A 21,263-nucleotide genomic window follows, 5' to 3' on the forward strand; every position below is an offset into this window, starting at 1 on the left:
AATGTTTTAAAAAAATGTCTGTCTCAGTCATTGGATCTCAACCCAACTGAACACTTATGGGATATTCTGGAGGGGTGCCTGAGATGGTATTTTCCATCAACAAAACACCAAATAATGGGATTTCTTGTGGAAAAATGGTTTTGCATCCCTCCAGTAGACTTCCAGACACTTGTAGAATGTATGCCAAGGTGAATTGAAGCTGTTCTAGCTCGTGGTGGCTCAATGCCCTATACCGTTACCATTTTCTGGCCATTAGAATGCATGAATGCATTCTCTCTCTCCCTCTCTCTTGCTGGGTTTTAGATGGAACAGTTGTCAAATATCTCTTGTTGGGGGGAAAAAATGAAGTGATATGACACATATATTTTTTTAAAACTTTTAATACAAATATTTGTATTTTACAATGTCAGTTGTAATGATGCATGTGAATAGTGTTCAGCTTTGCACTTGACTAGACATGGCCTTAGCAACACTGACAAACACATACTGGAAGTGTAAGAGCTTATACTGATCAAAGTTATTGTTCGCTAAGGAAAATAATGAATAGACAATACAAGCAAATAACAAAGACTATCTAGCATTGTGTGTGTAAACATAAAAGGTATGAAACTCAAGTTCTGGTCTGTCACCTCTAAACTGCTCACTATGATGGTATACTGTTGTACAGTACAATGATTTCCAATGCAAAATGTTGTACAACATATTTTTTTGGAACACAATCCATACTTCACTAGTTTTTAAACCATGTTTATCGTGTGCTTTATCACATTTTGGACATGGTATACAGCTTAAAAATATACATGCGATTGTATACAATTTGTTTTTTTAAATCAAGCCAAGGATGAGAGCAATGCAAATATCATTTATTACATTTCAGAATAAAAACTGACATAAGACTATGACTAAAATGCTAATACACAATGATTATATGTCCAAGTAAGATTTTGAATCAAATGCAATACATTTTACACTAAGTCTGACTCCATCCGAATCACAAACAACAACCTCAGGCTAGCATAGCCTACTATTCAGTCTCCTACAGGTCACTACAATAGAAACAGAGACACCTACACTTCAGGTGGGCTTCAGATTTCTTTTTGACAAGTTTTGTGACATAAATCTGGATATTAAACTGTACAGGTTGTGCACATTTTAGCACATGCACATAACGTATTTGAATCTGAAGTCACAGTGTTCGTATGAGGAATTGTTAAAGGTCCAATGCAGTCATTTTTATAACAATATCAAGTCATTTCGAGGTAACAATGAAGTACCATACAATGATTGTTTTCAAATAAGATGGTCAAAAAGAAACAAAAATAGCTTCTTAGCAAAGAGCAATTTTTCAAGCAATACTTTTTCTTGGACTGTCTGGGAGTGGTCTGAGCGGGGAGAGGAAAACTAGCTGTTATTGGCAGAGCGGTTTGGAACTCTCTTTCTTATTGGTCTATTAACTAGACTGGCGATGTCAACAGAACAGGCTGAAATTCCAGGTGGTTTTTTTCAAACAGCGCTTACACTAAAAAGGCATTAAAAGCATTTTCACAGTATTATTACAACCTCATAGTGTGGAAATGTATATAAAACACAGGACAATCTAGTTTTTGACTGCACTGGGCCTTTAAATTATGTATTACTTATTGTAACCACAATGACATGATGCTTTTAGTTGGCATGATTCCTCCATTTGTCCTGGAAAAATGTTGTCAGTTAAGGTTTAGCACATTCAGGTAAATTAACAAACATATTGATTAGAATGATGTATTACATTCAACTCATATGACTGCAGCGAGTTCGACATAATGCATTAAAAGAACACCTAATCATAGCAAATTGTGTACACATATGCCGAGAGATGTCCATGAGAAAATAAAAGGTGCTTCCTTAGAAAGCAGGTGTAATCATCAGACAAACATTCTCAAGTCTCAACCACAATGGACATATAACAAATCACTGAATCACACCATTTCAATGTCTGCTCAACTTTAGCCATTGGTGAAAGAAATCAGCAAAACACAGCTAAAGTTCCTGGTTGATAAGGCAACAGTGGGAGAGAGAAGTGGAGAGACCAACTCTCCCGTGGATGGAAGTGTAGATGGCGCAGAGCCAGTAGCATTGAGTGTGTAAACATAAGAGTGTACACGATTTAACAGTAGGACAGCACCTGAAGCAGTAGTCTGTACTGTCTCGGAGAGACCTTGCAGGAGAGAAAGAGCTAAGGCACAGCAGCACCAGTGTCACTGCATCCGTGCTCATTTGGCCGCAGTTGTGCAGTTATGAGGTATCGTTGAAGAGAGGTCTGGGACGGGGCCGAGGCAGAGGCCATGTCAAGGGAATGGACATGGGACCTCAGAAGGTCTGGGTCCACGTTCCTAGCTCTAGCAGTTGGACTCCTTCTCGTTGACGGGGAAGTAGCCTTCCTTGGTGGGAGTGCGTCTCTGACGGAGGCTGTCCCCATCGCCAGGAAAGATGGCCAGCAGCTTCTCCTGCTCCTTCTTGGTTTTAGGTAAGTCAGTGGATGCCGTAGTCAGGATTGTAAAGCGCTACATAACAACAGAGGAAATAGACAACAAGTATTATAGATGCTTTATTGTCACATACACCGGATAGGTGCAGGACATGATTGGTTTGTTATATTGGTTTTTAATGATTTCTAAGTTACAGTAGCTTAAGCCATGACAGACTTGTAGACATGAGACAATAGCAAACAGAGGGAAAAGTCAGTGGGGTTAAGGGGTGAAACAGTGGGTGGTGTGTGTGACTTACCTCTTTCAGGGTGCCTTCCACTGAACACATTTTGATGAGCACCCAGAGGGGAACACAGAGCATGGAGGACAGGGCCAGGAGCCAGCCTAGGCAGTAGCCCCACCAAGGGTACACATACTCATTGTTGTACTTCAGAGGGGTGTACTTGATCAGGGAGAAGGCGAAGGTACCCTGCAGAGGCAAATAAATGCAATCAGTTGTGTCTCCTTGACAGTCAGTGGTTGCTACTTCCTAGTTTGAGTCTTTTTTTTTTGCGTTGATTTAAAAACAACAATACTGACATGCTTTCATTGGGGTCTTATCCTCTTTTTGAACCTTTCCCACTTTCTACAAAATCTCTGTGAATTTGATTAGGCTAGCTGTGCAATGTCAGATGCTTTTTCAATAGTAACCACCAGTGGGCACCCCTCAGTCAAGAGACATAACAGGGTTTTGTTCAGAAGAAAAAGACTCACTAAGCAGGTAGCAGGAGTGAAGAACATCCAGCAGTATTTGATAATAGGTCCGGGACGGTAGCCAATCATGTCCTCAATGTTGTCATAGAAACGGTCAGCACCTACAGGAACAGCGAGGAAAGAGAAGAAGAATGAGGCAGGAGTCAGCAACGGACAGATACTCATTAAAGTTTCAAGTTTATTAGTCGTATGTACGGGATACACATGGTATACACTGAGTATACCAAACATTACACCTTCCTAATATTGAGTTGCAACCCCGCACTTTTGCCCTCAGAACAGACTCAATTCATCAGGGCATGGACTCTACAAGGTGTTGAAAGCGTTCCACAGGGATGCTGGTCCATGTTAACTCAGTTGTGTCATGTTGGCTGGATTTTCTTTGGGTGGTGGACCATTCTTGATGCACACAGGAAACTGCTGAGCATGAAAAACACAGCAGCGTTCCAGTTCTTAACACAAACCGATACGCCTGGCACATACTACCATACCCCGTTCAAAGGCACTTATTAAATAGTTTGTCTGCGCCCATTCACCCTCTGAGTGGCCCACAAACACAATCCGTATCTCAATTGTCTCAAGGCTTAAAAATCCTTCTTTAATCTACACTGATTGAAGTGGATTTATCAAGTGACATAAATAAGGGATCATAGCTTTCACCTGGATTCACCTGGTCAGTCTGTCATGGAAAGAGCACGTGTTCCTAATGTTTAGTATACTCAGTGTATATCATCCAACGAAATGCTTACCTGCATGTTCCTTCAACAATGCAATACGAAATAAGATAAGAATACGAACAAAGTAAATGGTTCAGTAGAATAGAATTTTAAAAAAATGGTATAATACAGGAAGGCACAATTTCTAGTCCAATATTTACACGTGTTTTACGGAGGGGGAATTGGGGTGCAAGTGTTTAAATTGTGCAGTAATCATAATAAGATTCTGGTAGCAACAGATGTGATGTGTGTAGAATGAATTTATATGTGTGTGTGTGTGTTTGTGGATGGGTGTATGTCTGTGTGGGTGTGTGCGTGAGTGAGTGAGTGAGTGAGTGAGTGAGTGCATGCACTGTAAACCCCAAGGCATTTTTTACTCAAATATTTGTAGTAAGTTGAACCACAAGTAAATGAAAAGTCGTTATTACTTAAAATGTTTATGTGGTACTGACTCAAAACTAAATGAGAAGTCACATCAACTCAATTTAAAGTTATGATAACAAATGTACTTTTTTCCCAGCATGCTCTACTGCAGGTAATTAAAACGTATATATTTTTTATATCTGTGTTTTTGCATGTGCATTGAATGATTGACTGATTAATCTTATGCTACACAAAGATAGATAAAATAAAAATTCTAAACTAATCCAATCATTTAGCTAGAATTTCTTGGACCATTTACTGAAATAGTTGTTCCAGTTTAGGCCTAGGTAGTCTCCGTCCACTGTTTCTAACACTGGCAGTCATTATGAATGCAGATTGGGGTGACAAAAAATAAAAACTGTTGGATATCCTAACGTCTGGATTCCAATAGGAATTATACATCATTTTGCAAGTCAGCATAATGTGGGTTGCAAAATTCTGGTACATTATTCAGAAATTACGGTTGGAAGATTCCTGGAAATCCTTCAACCAGGATTTTTTTGAAAATCTGGGAATTTTGGGAAAGTTACTGAAATTTTGCAACCCCTCTTGCAGGTCTGATGTGGCCTGTAAACCATGAGTTTCAGGCCACTGTATTAGGGTAAAGCTAGACCTCAATATAAGGCCTTATGAGACACTGTATGTAATGTACACTGAGTATACCAAACATTAGGAACACCTAATGTATTGAGTTGCAAAGAGCAGGTGTTCTTAATGTTTAGTATGTTTGGGTGTATTGTGATAAAGAGTTTAATTATAATGATAATATTTACCTAGGAACTCACTTGGTGGAGGCCACGGGTCTGAAAATAAACGAATTCAGCAACCATATCTCTGTCACTAACAAATACAGTTATGGGTGATAACTGTACAATTCACTCAAAGGCAAGGCACCCTGGGAAATGATATTGGAGGCATGGCTTAGGTGGGGCGATGCTCAACATTTTCAAAATGGCACAACTCAAATCTGGACCCCCTACAAGGTCACAGTGACTCTATTGGTTTGAGTAACGGCTACAAAATCACTTTAAGTAACTGTACTGAGATATATTTAACGCAACAGGTTTCCTCCAAAGTTTTGAGTAACGAGAGCACATTAAGGTTTACAGTGTGTGAGCTAAGGTGCAGAGAATCAGAGCAGGTGGTCAGTCCAGTTCAAGGGTTCAGCAGTCTGATGGACAGTAGATAGAAACTGTCTCTGAGCCTGTTGGTATCAGACCTTATGCTCCAATATCGTCTGCCTGACGATAAAGGAATGAACAGCTTGTGGTTGGGGTGTGTGGGGTCCTTTGATGCTGCGGGCCTTCCTCAGGCACCGTTCCGGTACACAATACTAATTTGTAACAGCTAACTGTTCGCTAAAAGTAGTATCAATCTCATTAAAAATATTTATAATTCAAAACGATCTAACAACATCACATTCAGCCAGTTGTTCCTCTCCCAGAGGCCCTTTCACTTCTATTAATAGAAGACTACAGCTGGAGGGCAGAGGATGGCTCAATGAAAATACCCCCTTTGTTATGTTAATGTTCTTCTCAATGCATTCCCACATAACTTGGCTAAACACTCACCATAAATCCAAGCAATGCAAACAGTCTCAAAGACAGCCACAAAGAGCAGGCATGTCCCACTGGCAGCATAGTAGTCAAAGAGTTGGAAGACGTACATGCCTCCCTGGAGAGAGAAATGTGTAGCGTTACGGCATGGCAGCTAGCGACACTTTTTCTATTTCATCGTCCCATGCAACCTCCAAGACCACATGTAGAACAACACGTAGAGTATGTGCTACGCCTCGATCACGTCGACAGCGGCATTGCATTTTGGTACACCAGAAGTACATTCATTTCCAATGGAACGCTGCGTTTGCCTTGCAGCCTCGCATTGCAGAGGCAGTTGCGGTGTGATTTATCAAACGTACGCGTCATACTGTGTGCGTAGACGGCTTGACAGAAATGGTAGCAGATGGTGAATGTTGAACTTTTGCTGCACACATATCCAGATGATTGCTGCGTACCATTTTGCGCAACAACACTGTTGGTGTGATTGAGGCGTTAGAGAGGCTAAACATCATGCACAGAATAAAGGTTAATGATTTCAGTAACCTACAGTATGTGGCTCTTTTTCTTAGAACCTTTCAATTCACGTAACAATGTGACATTCTCCATCTGTAGCTCAGTTGGTAGTGCATGGCACTTGGAATGCCAAGGTAGTGGGTTCAATTTCCATGGTCCACCCAGCCGTAAAATCTATGCACAAATGACTGTCGCTTTGGATAAAATATTCTGCTAAATGGCGTATGTTACAAGAAACAAAGCCCTAAATGAAAACCTTTGGGATTTCATTCTTGCTGCATATTCCAACTCCTCCTGAGACACCCGTGGAGAGTTGGGGTCAGAGACAGGGTCAGCCATTTTACCAGCGTCCATGAACCAGTCGGGGTCCTGGGTGGCATTGTGGGCTGTGGCCTACCTCTGTCAGCATGATGAGACCCATGAGGAATGAGACAATGGCCACCGCCAAGATGAAGAGCTCTCTGCGGTTCTTACGACGAAAGGTTTTAGGGTACATGTCCACCATGGCCGTCACCAGACTCTCCACACACACAAACTGCAGCAGTGGAGAAAACAGAGGGGATGCTGTGTCACTGATTTTAAAAAACACCACCGTGGACATTGTTAGAGCAGTATTTACAAGCATATTGTGTGTGTGTGTCAGAAAGAGAGTTAGTGAGTAGAGAGAGAGAGAGAGAGAGAGAGTGAGAGAGTAAGAGAGAGTGAGTGAGAGAGAGAAAGAGAAAATGAGAGTGCGCAAGAGAGAGCGCTATTCTAGCCTCACCTGGCTGTCCAGACCCAAAAAGACGATCATGATGAAGAAGAAACAGGCCCAGAGAGGAGAGAAGGGCATCATAGACACTGCACGGGGGTAGGCTATGAAGGCCAGACCAGGACCTGGTACACAAAGGGTTAATTGGTGTGCAGCGTTTCTACTAATTCACATACGAAAATATATTGCTGAAATGTACATAAGTACGTAAAGTAAAATACATGTTGAATTATGAAAAATGATGACCGTTTCCCCAATGATGAACTGTCAAGAAAGGTTTGTGTGTGTCTGTTAAAAATTACTACCAACCAGATTCTGCCACCTCTGAGATGGGCACGTTCTGCTCGTAAGACATGAAGCCCAGGATGGAGAAGATGGCAAAGCCTGCCACAAAGCTGGTCCCACTGTTCAGGAAGCATAGCGCCAAGCAATCTCTGTAACCCCAGAGAGGCAGTCATCAGCCAGGCATAGATACCAGCCATAACAGATATATATACTGTATGTATGTCACAGTAAATATGAACAACTTCAAAGATAAATCAATACCATATTGTGAAACAGATACTTTACAAAATACAGATAAAGAACAAATGCTTCTGACAACCTGTTATTAGCTTACTAGGTTATTATTAGGGTGTAAAACAGAACAAATCACTTATCAGTCTTAGATGGTTATACCATAGACCATTTAGCTATTTGATTTAGAATTTTAGGATCCCTGTAGGTATGCCCCAAAAATAATTGTAAATTATTTGATAAAATGTTTTATTTAATTGAAATGCATTGAATAGCACATTTATAAATGGCAAAATGTACAGTAAAAAAATAAATCACAAGGAATAAGGTTTCGAAGTGGGGGCGGGACGCTTTCAAGGGTTTTTCTTTATTTTTACTATTTTAGGAACTCCTTCAAGACTGTTGGAAAAGCATTCCAGGTGAGGCTGGTTGAGAGAATGCCAAGAGTGGTCAAAGCTGTCATCAAGGCAAAGCGTGGCTATTTGAAGAATCTCAAATATAAAATATATTTTGATTTGTTTAACACTTTTTTGGTTACTACATGATTCCATATGTGTTATTTCATAGTTTTGATGTCTTACTATTATTCTACAATGTAGTAAATAGTACAAATAAAGAAAAACCCTTGAATGAGTAGGTGTTCTAAAACTTTTGACCGGTAGTGTACTTCCAGAATTTTTTAAAACCGGTACCAGGTTACCTTCAGGCGAGTCACATGACACTTGTGGGGTTAGTAGAACAACAAGAACAACAAAACAAGTTTGTTTTCCTGAGAGTCTAGTGGGGTCATATTAGTTTGTAGCCCAAACGGTTTGGATGCTACAGACAGAAGTTGGCACATAGGTGGTACTGTACCAACTTCAGATGAGTCCCGTGGGGCTTGTGGGGGTCATAGAGCAAAACGGAGAACACCATTGTGTCCGTTTGGACGCTACAGACGTTTTTTTGTGAGAAGACCAATTTTTGGGATGTCTCCTAGTCTGACAAACAGCATTGTAGCTCTGTCAATTTCCACAAAAGATTCGGAAGGCCGACATAGGTGGATTGAGATGCAGCTGATATCGCTAGCTTAACTAAACAGGTTTTTAATGGTTTAATTTTTTTTAATATTAATTAGATTGACGCATGGGTGCGTCAATCAACTCTAGGGGGTTTAAGACAGAGATACATCTGCTTATTGCTGGGTGTCAGTCATTTCTGACTAGGGTAAGTAGGAGGTGTAGGTGTAAGCATATGTTCTGAGGTGAGCCCTGACCTGTAGCAGTTGTTATTGTACTTGTTGTAGCTTCCCAGAGCAGTCAGACACCCCAGACAGATGGCATAGGAGAAGAAGATCTGAGTCCCTGCATCCATCCATACCTAGAAAGAAGAGGGAGAAACCATAACAATGCATTTTCATTTGCTGGCAGAAACCATGGCATTGCTCCTGGCTAATACCTTTATTTCTCTGAAGCACGTCACTTTTGTCAAAGACAGCTATAAACCCCTTCCGGTGAAACATTTGGTGTGTACCTATGACCTACACCTTTCTCATTCTATGGTAAAACCTGTCAACCCATTTCTCGTCACTTATGTGACCACCCACCATGTCCACCAGTATGCTGGCTCTCCATCGCTATGGCTCCCCAGCGCCAAGTGTGGTACTTTTCCACCACAGACTCTGTGAACAACCAGCACAACACAGTTCCAATTTGAATTAGGGTGCCCTTTGTTCTCCCTATTCACCAAAGTCGTGCTGAAGCACCGAGGGCACGTTTCAGTCAGCTGCCTAGCAGCCAGGATAACTTCTGTCTGTGTCCCAAATGGCACTCTATTGCCCATGTAATGCACAACTTTTGACCAGGGCCTTTATAGAGTGTGGGTTGCCATTGGGACACAGCCTTTGACTAAGCTAGTCCCGTGCAAAGACACAAGCGTAGGCCCCGGTCCCTAAGGCAGATGTTCCCATCATACAGACAGCTTGTCTCTTCCTTCAACACAGGGTTATATTCATCCGTAGAAGACCCCTGTGGATTGAAGAGGTCACTCATTTGGTTAATGGGGGCCAAAATGGAGAAGTGGTTGTGAAATGTCTCTATCTCTTTCATAACCAGACGAGAACTAGACCTAGGAGCTGTGCTTGCTGACCACATGCCTCATGTCGGTATTCATGAGGCATTTATCACCCGTCCACTCGTCAAATATTCCTAGGGACTGCCAACTTTACAGGTTCAGTCATTCTCTGCACAGCATTAGTTTGAGAGACAACGTCCCCCTGGTTTTTCCAATGTCATGTTCTTCTCATGATCAGATGTGTTTTCATTTGTTAATGATCGATCTTGATAATCTCGACAACAATCTTGGTGATATTGAGTTAGATCCCTGAAAATGCTAAGCACAGCATAACAATCACTTCAACAGCTCAACTAATGAAATGAATAATTAAGTGTCCAAGTTCTACTGTATGTGGCCACAGATATTGTCATCATAAACTAGGGACAAGAGGTGTGACTGTGAGAGGGGTTTTTAGTGCTGACAGGCAGAGGTCAGAGGAACACTGGGTAAGTCAGTCTATAGGGTTATTGTGTCAAGCTGTTGGGTTTTCCACTTCCCACAGTGATGGTATGGGTGTGTTTGTATGTATAATGTGTGTGTGTGTGTGGTTGGGGGGGGGGGGGGGTTGGTTCTTCTATCCTTGTGGGGACCTAAAATCCACGTGTGTGTGTGTGTGTGTGTGTGTGTACAGTACATGTACCTGTGGATCTGACAGGCGGCCCAGGTCTGGGTAGAGGTAGAACTTGATTCCTATGAAGGCTCCAGGCAGGGTGACCCCTCTGATGAGCAGGATAGACAGCATGATGTAGGGGAAGGTAGCTGTGAAATATACCACCTGAGGGGGATTGAATGGGAAAGGGAAAGGGGGATACCTAGTCAGTTGTACAACTGAATGTATTCAACTGAAATGTGTCTTCCGCATTTAACCCAACCCCTCTGAATCAAACTACCATAACAACTTAAATCTATGCCGACCAGAACTTATTTTTTAAAAGTATGTCAAAAGCTGGCTGATGACCGAACCATAGACCCATTTTCATGTCTGTATCTACAGTATGTAATGTATCTACGTCTGCATCTATATAATGTATTGCACCATGCACTTTAAGGGACCACAATGGAAATAAGTCATTGACTTGATTGTGTAATCCCTGTCAAGTTTTCCAAATGTATGTACTGTGTGTATATGCATTTTTGTAAAATCAATCAATGAAGTGCCCAGAGGTTCTTCCTGGTCAAAAACTGCATTAGGGAGGCTCACAGAGAGAGAATGTAGAATAGAGCCCTTTACCTTTCCAGTGGACTTGACTCCCTTCCAGATACAGAAGTAGACTAGTACCCAGGCTATGGCTAGACACAGCACCAGGTCCCAGTTGAGAGATCCTATATGATCTATGCCAGAGGAGATACGCAGAACCCTCCGTCTACACACACATGCACGCACGCCGGTGCACACACACACCAACACACACACACACAAATATGAGATGACTGTCAGTGTGATCATTATTTAGACATGAATATCTAACATGAACACTAAGCTCTGATATTACAGCAATAGTAATGTTGATGCTTGTTAACTATTTACATTAGGGGGGCATATCATGTATAGTATTTCTCAGGACGTCACACAGCCCTCCAATTCAGCCTCAAGCCAGCCTGTTTTCGTATTCAGCAGTGCTACACTAGTTGGCAAGACAACGGCAAGACAAGCTCCTTAAGGAGATGGAGAAACAATAGACTCTAAGCAGCACTTAGTACTTACTCCCAGAACTCAATGACAGGAGACGTGGCGTTCAGACGTGGCTGATTGAAAGAGCCATTCCTCCTCTGGAACTCCATGCAGGAATCTTGAGAACAGAGATGCATAACAAGTTCACAAACACGTTTATTGAGAACACCGGCTATGGTTTTTCTAGGTGACCCAACTCTATTGTAACGTTACGTAAGGCTACATGAGACATCAAGTAGTCAGGGATATTTCTGTGTATGGTGGCATTTTGGAGTTTTCCTTATTCAATCTTGTTCCGAGGGCAACTCTGTCTCGAGGGCAGAAACAATGTGAATGTTTAGGCAAATGCGATCACTTAAGTTGAAGTAATCCGAATTGATTAGGGTTGGTTTAGGGATTGAGTAACATTCGAACCAGCAACTTTGCCTGTGAGCTTTCATCATACCAATCACATTAGTTCTGCCTTTAGGCAGAGCTTCAATGAGATTGAATAAGGAAAAGTCCACTGAGTGTATGGTGGATCTCTGACCTGTGTTCCATGTGTTGTTGCAGGAGGCCCAGGGCAGGTCCCAGGTGAAGGAGTAGGACAGGTAGAAGATGGCCCAGGCCAGGACGATGATGTAATAGAAGTTCAACAGAGCCACAATGACTTGTGTGGCATAGCCCACTCCTACAGCAAGGAGAAAGAGGAGCATTGTGTCATGGCTCCACCTCAAATCAAATCAAATTTATTTATATAGCCCTTCGTACATCAGCTGATATCTCAAAGTGCTGTACAGAAACCCAGCCTAAAACCCCAAACAGCAAGCAATGCAGGTGAAAGAAGCACGGTGGCTAGGAAAAACTCCCTAGGAAAAAATCCCTAGAAAAAACCTGTCACCAGAGACCGTCCTAGAGACATTAACGACACTCAGGTGTGTTCAATTTACTCATTATGATTTCCCTGTTAAAAGAGGTGTTTTCTGTTGTCCTTTGCAGAACTGTGAATTGTTTCCTGAGTGTGGTTGTTTCCTGAGTGTGGTTGTTTCCTGAGTGTGGTTGTTTCCTGAGTGTGGTTGTTTCCTGAGTGTGGTTGTTTCCTGAGTGTGGTTGTGTTGGTTTCCCCCAAGTGTACTGTGATCCTGCGGCTACCGTTTCTCAGTAAAGTATTATGTTTATCTGTAATCACTGATTCCTCGTCTGGTCTCTTCTCTGCACCTGGGTCCAATTTTTTTAAATAGGCAAGTCAGTTAAGAACATGTTTTTATTTACAATAACAGCATACCCCGGCCAAACCCAGACGATGCTGGGCCAATTGTGCGCCGCCCTATGGGACTCCCAGTCACGGCTGGATGTAATACAGCCTGGATTTGAACCAGGGACTGTGGTGATGCCTCTTGCACTGAGATGCATTGCCTTAGACTGCTGCGCCACTCGGGAACCTTACCACATCACACATTGTGGTTAGCTATGATAATGCCTTTCAACGTTGAATACAATGACACATGAAAACCATGACTCTATTCGCATTGCTTTTGCATCTCCGACTCCACCATTTCTCACCCGGTAGCCTATCTGGTTCATGTGTGAATGTCTACAGTCATATTGTCCTTATTGGGGGCCAATTGAATGACTGAAGCGTTGGATACTTGGAAGTCTGCCAGTGTTGGTGGCATACCAACCATAACATCAACCTCCTGCTATTATCCTACAGTACATACTGGCAGACCCGCATGCACAAAAACACGCACTTACTGTAGATCATTCTCAGAATTCCTTCTCTTATTCTATTCAGTAAGCAGACATGCCCGGGTGCAGTTACCTTGAAAGGCATGCCTCTACAGTGCACACTAAACAAAATGGAGTTCTAAACAGTAGATGTGAGAGGAGGATCACCTTCAAACAGTGGAGTGATCTTCCTCCAGCAGGTAATGCCTCCCTCGCTGGTGAACTGTCCCAGGGCTGTCTCCAGGAAGAACACCGGTATCCCACAGGTGAACAGGAAGATGAGGTAGGGGATGAAGAAAGCACCTGTTTGATAGAGGGGGGAAGGAGAGAAGTTAACAAGGTGTTGTCGCACGCATTAGAACTCCACTGTGATATGAGGTCAGATGACATAACCAATCAACAAGGATGCAGTATTTCAAGGATGGACACTAAAATTGTAGTGTTCCAAAGGTACCTAAAAATGCTACCTTGATTTGTGCAAAAAAAATTTAAGGCAGCATCCGACATATCCATCGCTGGGGGGAATATCCAAATAACGTTTATTCACCAAATAATGTTAAAATGTTTATCACATTTTTCAGAAAATGTCAAGTTTGCAGTTATAAGCCCGCTAACCAAGCTAGCTAGCTAATGATGAAATTGTACAAATATATTAGAAATGGGAGCTAGACATATAGGTCTACTCACTGGCAAAAACTGGTTGAATCAACATTGTTTCCACGTCAATTCAACCCAAAAATTCTATGTGATGACGTTGAATCAACGCGGAAAACTGATTGGATTTTTAAAAAGTCATCAATGTAAGGGAATGTCGTTTTTTTTTACCCAACTTTTTACCTAAATCCAATGACAAGGTGACATTTTTGTATGATTTCGAGGTGAATTATCGTTAGTTGACATCTCAACCAAATGTAAATCAAAACTAAACGTTGAACTGACATCTGTGCGGAGTGAGTATGCATCAATCATTTTTTCTGATGAAATGATAAAGTATCTTCACCTTAAAGGCCAAGAGACATACAAACTATCAAGTACTATACAAACTATCAAGTACTATACAAACTATTAAGAAACTCAGAACTACTTTGTGCACTTGAGAACAGTTGCTCCAGAGAAGGAACAAAGACAACCTTCGTCAACAGCAGTGAACTTTGACCTGGGCAAGCCCCCGACCAGCTTGACATCAGAGTATCACATACCATAGCCCACCCAACAATACAGTAGGACAGCCAGTATGTATTTATCCCTAATTCCACAACATATTGGCATATAACATTTTTCTTAACGTAAAAGAGCAATTCCAAAGTATTCAGCCTGTTGAAAAACGTGTCTCCATAATGTTGTTGGATATAACAAATTCAATGAAATTAGTGTTGATATTTTGACTTCTCTCATCTTGCCAATCCAAACAGGAGTGTGTTGTTTGCTGCTATTGAACTTCATGTTTAATATGTTTTATGAGTGTAGTCTTGGCAGGCAACACATAAACATAAATACATATCAATCTAAAAATAGCAATTGTTATCCACAATCTATTAGGAGGATTTATTGCTGAACAACAATTGACATACCTCCAAATGAGCACTTTTGAGGTTTTACGTCACTACTCATCCTTAAACAGATTCCATGCCCTTCATAATTATTTTATAGCGTTAAAGCACAATGTACTCAAAGGCTCCAGTGCCATTTAGGTTTATAACAACAGGCTTTGGGTCAGTTAACACCAATATAGTAGCTAAAATTATAATACATCTACAATATGTACTGTCACTGTTGTCCTGATCAATAGTACTGAAGTAGTACTCAATTATGTACCAATAATATGAACAAAATGACGTGACATGTTGTCACTGAGCACTGTGACGTTAACACCCACCTCCTCCGTTCTTGTAGCACAGGTAAGGGAAGCGCCACACATTGCCCAGTCCTATGATCTCCCCGGCAACAGAAAGGACAAACTCCACCTTGTTTCCCCACTGGCCCCTCTCCTTCATCTTCTCATCGCTCTGCGGCACAATGTCCAGCGGCCGACTGTGGTCATTGGAGGGGTCCATCTTAGGCAGGCTCTCCATGTCGCCTGAGGAAGCAACACGTTAAAGTGAGTGGAGGAGAGGATAGACACCGGGAGAGTAACAGTATTGTACATCATTATATAGGCTAACCCCACAGCCTAAAGTCTTGTATTTGACTGTGTAGTTATTGTGAGCAGGGGAGGGGTTTCTGTGTATCTTTATCACACCCCTCGAAGATCAACAGGCTTATCATAAAGTAAACACAACTTCACAGTCCCTAAGCCTCCCTTGGGACCATCTCCTGGAAATGAGGAATAGGGTGATAAAAAGGTCTTTGAACATGGCTCAAGAACATGGGGGTTATAGGGGGCATTATATGGACTCAAACTATAAGTTATGCAGACTCCTAAGACAACAGCATGGAATACTAAAAACAAAGGCTGTGCATGCATCCCCGTTGAATGTTTGGAACAAAGGTCAAGCAGCGAGAGGTGTGAGACAGGGACGAATTTCAAGACTTTCTGTAGTTCTCATGGAGGATTTACGGCAGGCACGAAAGTGTTAAACATGAAGTGGTGGGAAAAGTACCCATTTGTCATACTTGAGTAAAAGTAAAGATACCTTAATAGAAAATGACTCAAGTGAAACTCACCCAATAAAATACTAACTGAGTAAAAGTATTTGGTTTTAAATATACTTAAGTATCAAAAGTTAAAGTAAAAGTACAAATCATTTCGAATTCCTTATATTAAGCATAGCCAGGGACACACTCCAACACTCAGACAGTCCACCAGATCAGAGGCAGTAGAGATGACCAGGAATGTTCTCTTGATAAGTGTGTGAATTCAACCATTTTCCTGTCCTGTTAAGCGTTCAAAATTCTTTTGAGTGTCAGCGAAAATGTATGGAGTAAAAAGTACATTATCTTCTTGTAGTGGAGTAAAAGTTATATAAATAGCAAAGTAAAGTATAGATACCCAAAAAACTACGTAAGTAGTACTTTCAAGTATTTTTACTTAAGTACTTTACACCAGTGCAAAGCATGCATAGTCACATTGACATGTCATATATGCCACTCTGTCTCTCCCTGGCTAGAATGGGTCCACGGCTGTACGAGCTGGACAACTCGTAGCCGGCCAATGTTCAGGGCCAGTGATGCTGAAAGAGTTTCTCTCTGTACAGGAAACAGACAGCTCACTGACCGTGCTCACTGCTGTCATGTCTCATTAGCAAGGCCTCTTGCTGCCCTCTCTCTTGCTTTCGCTCTCTCGGTTTCTCTTTCACTCTCTCTCTCTCTCCCTCTCTGTCTCTTCTTCCCTCTCTCTCACTCTTTCTCTCTCCCCCCTCGCTCTTTTCCTCTTTCTTTCTATCTCGCTATGCCACTCTTTCTCTCTCTCTCTGCACCCTTCTCTCTGCCTCTCTCCACTTTGGCTAGTCCAGTCACAGATCAAACCAAACAAATTCATGTTGAGTTTAGGTCCGCAACAACAGGAGAGATGGCTACCCCGCTGTGCCAGAAGCCTTGGAAATGTGCTCTGAGCTCAGCCTCTCGCTGGCAGAGCAGGGTGGGGTGGATGGGATGGAGGGGAGAGAGCAAACATTTTCGGAGCCTGGGCCAAATTGTGGCCAGCGGTAAAAATAGAGTCCCTTGTTTTCAGAAGGTGTTTGGTGGGAATGAAGGCATGGCATCATAAAGGACTGGAGACCCTTATTGGCCAGGGCTTCTTTGTGCTGCTGTTAAGGAGAGGAGAGCTCCAGTCTGCCAGGAAGCCTGATCACACTTTACCTTGGTTTTCACAGGCTCAGTGTGGGCCAAGGGGGCAGTGTGAGCCACAAGCGAAATTCCTTCACACTGAGATCTCTCCAGACTCCAGTCCAGGGGAGCAGTCCACACTTATTTTTAACTAAGTGAGAATAAAGATTTGCCACATTATTTGTAACAGGACGGGACAGAAATAGCCAATTTTCAGATAGATGTTTACAGAGAAGCTAGGAGGAAGTGTGGTCTGTGACAAATGAAGACCAAGACTGAGGAGGACTGAGCATGCCAAGCCTCCAGCCAAGCCACTGGGCCAGCGTTCACGTCTCTCATAAAGGCCTGCACTATAACAGACTCACTGACTGACTACAGCGGGTAGTCTACTGGATAACACTCTTTCTGTCACCGTACTGATGGAAAGGCACAGAGCTGCTTTCCACTCATTAGTTATCACTTTGATGATCAAAACACAACACAATATAGCTAACCACGATGTTAGGGTTTCGTCATGGTTTATGTTTAGGCTACAGTTAGTCATTTCAATCATAGATAGACCATAGATGGAGGAAGGACTTCATATTTCAGAAAAAAAACTACAACTTTAAAGTGTTATGTCACTAACAATCAAAACCCTTAAGTAGAGTCTGATCGATATATTGTTTCACCAATATATCGATACGGGACAATAATTCCACGATATCTGACAAATATATTTTTTCTGCTTTATTATTATGGTTAGGAGACTAAAACACTAGGTTACCACAGGACAACGGCATGTCGCTTTCTCAGCAAAACCTCTCACAGACCTAGCCTGGTTCCAAATCTGCATGTGCTTCCGAAAAGAGAATACGGCTGTGAAGTAGCACAGAGCCATGAAGGAATGACTGCTCAGCTGCAGTGTTTTTCCCGTAAAACCCAGGGGTTATTATGTGACTGTGTGTGCATGTTTGTGTTCATGTTGTGTTTCTAATGTTGTGTCATTCTGTGTGTGGGTTTGGATGCGTGTGAGTGTTCATGCGTGTTCAATCATGTGGTGTTCCTAGGTGTGGATTGCTGCTGGCCCAAGATCTGCTTCTCTTATGCCATTGGCACCTATGCCGCTGTGGAATTCATCAAATGTGAAATAATCAATGGATGTTGTGAGTATAGGTGATTACGATTCTTGCCATCATAACATTGATAGTCAGAGGAGTTGGACTGGAAGTTCCAACAGAATACCTATATTAACAGCCCTATTCTCCTGACAGTTTTTCCTTAGGTGTTATAGGCACACAAAACAGATAAGTATTAGAATTTTGGATCTAGAAGTACACTCGTTTAAGGACGTTACAGCATGTCGTCACATCCACCAGTGCTGAGAGTCCGCTGCAGCTGTTATTTCCGTTATAAACTCAGCAAAAAAAGAAACGTCCCTTTTTCAGAACCCTGTCCTTCAAAGATAATTCGTAAAAATCCAAACAACTTCACAGATCTTCATTGTAAAGGGTTTAAACACTGTTTCCCATGCTTGTTCAATGAACCATAAACAATTAATGAACATGCACCTGTGGAACGGCTGTTAAGACACTAACAGTTTACAGACGATAAGCAATTAAGGTCACAGTTATGAAAACGTAGGACACTAAAGAGGCCTTTCTACTGACTTTGAAAAACACCAAAAGAAAGATGCCCAGGGTCCCTGCTCATCTGCGTGAACATGCCTTAAGCATGCTGCAAGGAGGCATAAGGACTGCAGATGTGGCCAGGGCAATATATTGCAATGTCTGTACTGTGAGACGTCTAAGACACTGCTACAGGGAGACAGGACGGACAGCTGATCGTCCTCGCAGTGGCGGACCACGTGTAGCAACACCTGCACAGGATCGGTACATCCGAACATCACACCTGCGGGACAGGTACAGGATGGCAACAACAACTGCCTGAGTGACACCAGGAACTCACAATCCCTCCATCAGGGCTCAGACTGTCCGCAATTCCTGCCTCAGTCTCATCCATTCCTCTGTCACCTGACCCGTGACCACTTGTTCACCCTAACTGTCAGTCATCCTACCTGTCCAGCTACCCACACAGATTCCACTAATCTTTAACTAATTGATGTCACTTGTTAAATCCACATCAATCAGTGTAGAAGACAGGTTAAAGAAGGATTTTTAAGCATTGAGACAACTGAGACATGGATTGTGTATGTGTGCCACTCAGAGGTTTAATTGGAAAGACAAAATATTTAAGTGCCTTTGAATTTTTTATTTTCTACATTGTAGAATAATAGTGAAGACATCAAAACTATGAAATAACACATTTGGAATCATGTAGTAACCAAAAAAGTGTTAAACAAATCAAAATATATTTTAGATTCTTCAAAGTAGCCACCCTTTGCCTTGATGTGCTGCATCAGATTACCTGGCTTCCACAATCACCCGACCTCAACCAAATTGAGATGGTTTGGGATGAGTTGGACCGCAGAGTGAAGGAAAAGCAACTCTTTCAAGACTGTTGGAAAGCTTTCCCGGTGAAGCTGGTTGAGAGAATGCCAAGAGTCTGCAAAGCTGTCATCAAGGCAAAGGGTGGCTACTTTGAAGAATCTCAAATATAAAGTATATATTGATTTGTGTTAACACTTTTTGGGTTACTACATAATTCCAAATGTGTTATTTCATAGTTTTGATGTCTTCACTGTTATTCTACAATGTAGAAAATAGTACAAATAAAGAAAAACCCTGGAATGAGTAGGTGTGTCCAAACTTTTGACTGGTACTGTAGATCTATGTGAAAACCCACCATATTGAATGTGATCAAAATGTACTGTCAAGGCACAAGTTCCTGGATCAGTCGAGGACACAACTAAGTGAAAACCACCAGTGAAAATGTAAACAATTAAATTGATTTCCACCACAGGATTAGGTCTGCTAGAAGGGCCCCGTTTCATAAAGCAGAATGTTTTAAGAACCAGAAAATCAAGAACCAAATTCAAAACTATTACTAAAACTATTACTGTACTGAATCTTTTTGTATGCCCATCACTCTGTCCGTCTGACAGAACAAAACAATAATATTGTAGATCGGCCGCATTTTCCAGAAAAGTGCAGCAGCTTACAGAGAATAACTTCCCCTGTGGCTCTGATTGCATCTATTGTGGTAACACATTACATATGGATGATCTGTATTCCTGTTGAGTAATTATGCAGTTACTCTAGCCACAATATATCAACAATATGGTTGCTAAGCTACATTTACTAAGCTACAAAACAGTAGCTTAATAATTATCTTGTAATTACATGATGGAGTTGGGGGATGGTCCCACTTTAAAATAACTACACCTTATAAATGCTTTATATAGCACAAATAGTCTTTATAAGCATGGCATAAACCCAAACTATCTGTAAGCGTATGCCATACTGTGATAAGGGTGTTTAAAGGGTGACATTACTTCTCCTTGGGTAGGGTGCATTGCCAAATAAGACACAACCCAATTTAAATGTAACTCTAAAGACGAAAGAGCAAGGTAAATCATGCATGCTTCCAACGTTATTAATTAGCCAAGGTTAACCAGGTCAGTAGGTTTTTTTAAATAACCATCCCTATACAGTAACACATTGCATTTGAAATAGTTTAGATGTTTAATGCATTTGAATGTGGTCACCAAGAGAAGAGCTGTCAACCTTCACTTCTTAGATTATGTCCATGACTTGAATATCTTAAAGACTGGACACGTTCCATGGACAATAGATCCACTCGATAGAGCAAAATCTAGACTATTCCCAACGTCAGCTGCAGTTTTCAACATTATACAATCAGAAAAATGCCAAATAATTTGTCACCAAATGCCCTGATAAGGAAGCATCACCAAACCAGTGAGATATCTTCATAAAGACAAACCAAGCATGAAGCAGAGCCAACATCTAGGATTCCACAATACTCACAGAATATTCATTAAACTTAACCATTCAAAAAACATATTTTTAGAAGAGCCAAACTCATGCCAACCTAAAATAAAGCAGGAAGTATGTCACTGTAATTGTGCCTAATGCTTTCATCAGCACAGATGCATGGGAAAGAAAGCATTTTCTTCACCCAGTGGTACTCACCTTTCATAGTAAAGACAGTCTGATGGTTCGAATGGTTAGCCAGATATTGGCCTGTTGGTGTCTAGGTTTTACTATATAACGTGCATAGAGGGGCGGGGGATCTCGGTAACTCCAAACTTTAGTTCAGCCTTCAATGAGCTTCTCGTTTACTTTGCTCTGCACCCTCTTCTACCCCCCTCTAGTCCCATTCAGAAACCCCCTCACTCTTTCACACACACACACACACACACACACA

General features: G+C 41.7%; 1 protein-coding gene across 1 annotated transcript; it reads right to left on the reverse strand.

The window, feature by feature from the left end:
- Positions 1–372: 372 nt before the first annotated feature.
- Positions 373–21,263, reverse strand: LOC106560993 (sodium- and chloride-dependent GABA transporter 2). The gene is made up of 15 exons (XM_014124505.2): positions 21,029–21,263; positions 15,049–15,249; positions 13,341–13,475; positions 11,995–12,135; positions 11,499–11,583; positions 11,025–11,157; positions 10,434–10,568; positions 8,955–9,058; positions 7,493–7,617; positions 7,196–7,308; positions 6,830–6,967; positions 5,932–6,034; positions 3,222–3,322; positions 2,767–2,937; positions 373–2,543 (listed from the first exon to the last, which is right to left on the reverse strand). Exons 1-15 carry the CDS (start codon positions 21,033–21,035, stop codon positions 2,379–2,381), a joined length of 1,857 nt encoding a protein of 618 aa, XP_013979980.1. The 5' UTR covers positions 21,036–21,263; the 3' UTR covers positions 373–2,378.

Source organism: Salmo salar, chromosome ssa10 (genome assembly GCF_905237065.1).
Source record: "Salmo salar chromosome ssa10, Ssal_v3.1, whole genome shotgun sequence".
Lineage (NCBI taxonomy): Eukaryota > Metazoa > Chordata > Actinopteri > Salmoniformes > Salmonidae > Salmo > Salmo salar.

Coding starts and splice junctions, on each gene's coding strand:
- LOC106560993 (XM_014124505.2), bottom strand. Junction 9,059..10,433: donor GCCGCCTGTCAGATCCACAG/GTACATGTACTG, acceptor TCTTCTTTCTAG/GTATGGATGGATGCAGGGAC. Junction 7,309..7,492: donor CTCAGAGGTGGCAGAATCTG/GTTGGTAGTAAT, acceptor TTTGTGTACCAG/GTCCTGGTCTGGCCTTCATA.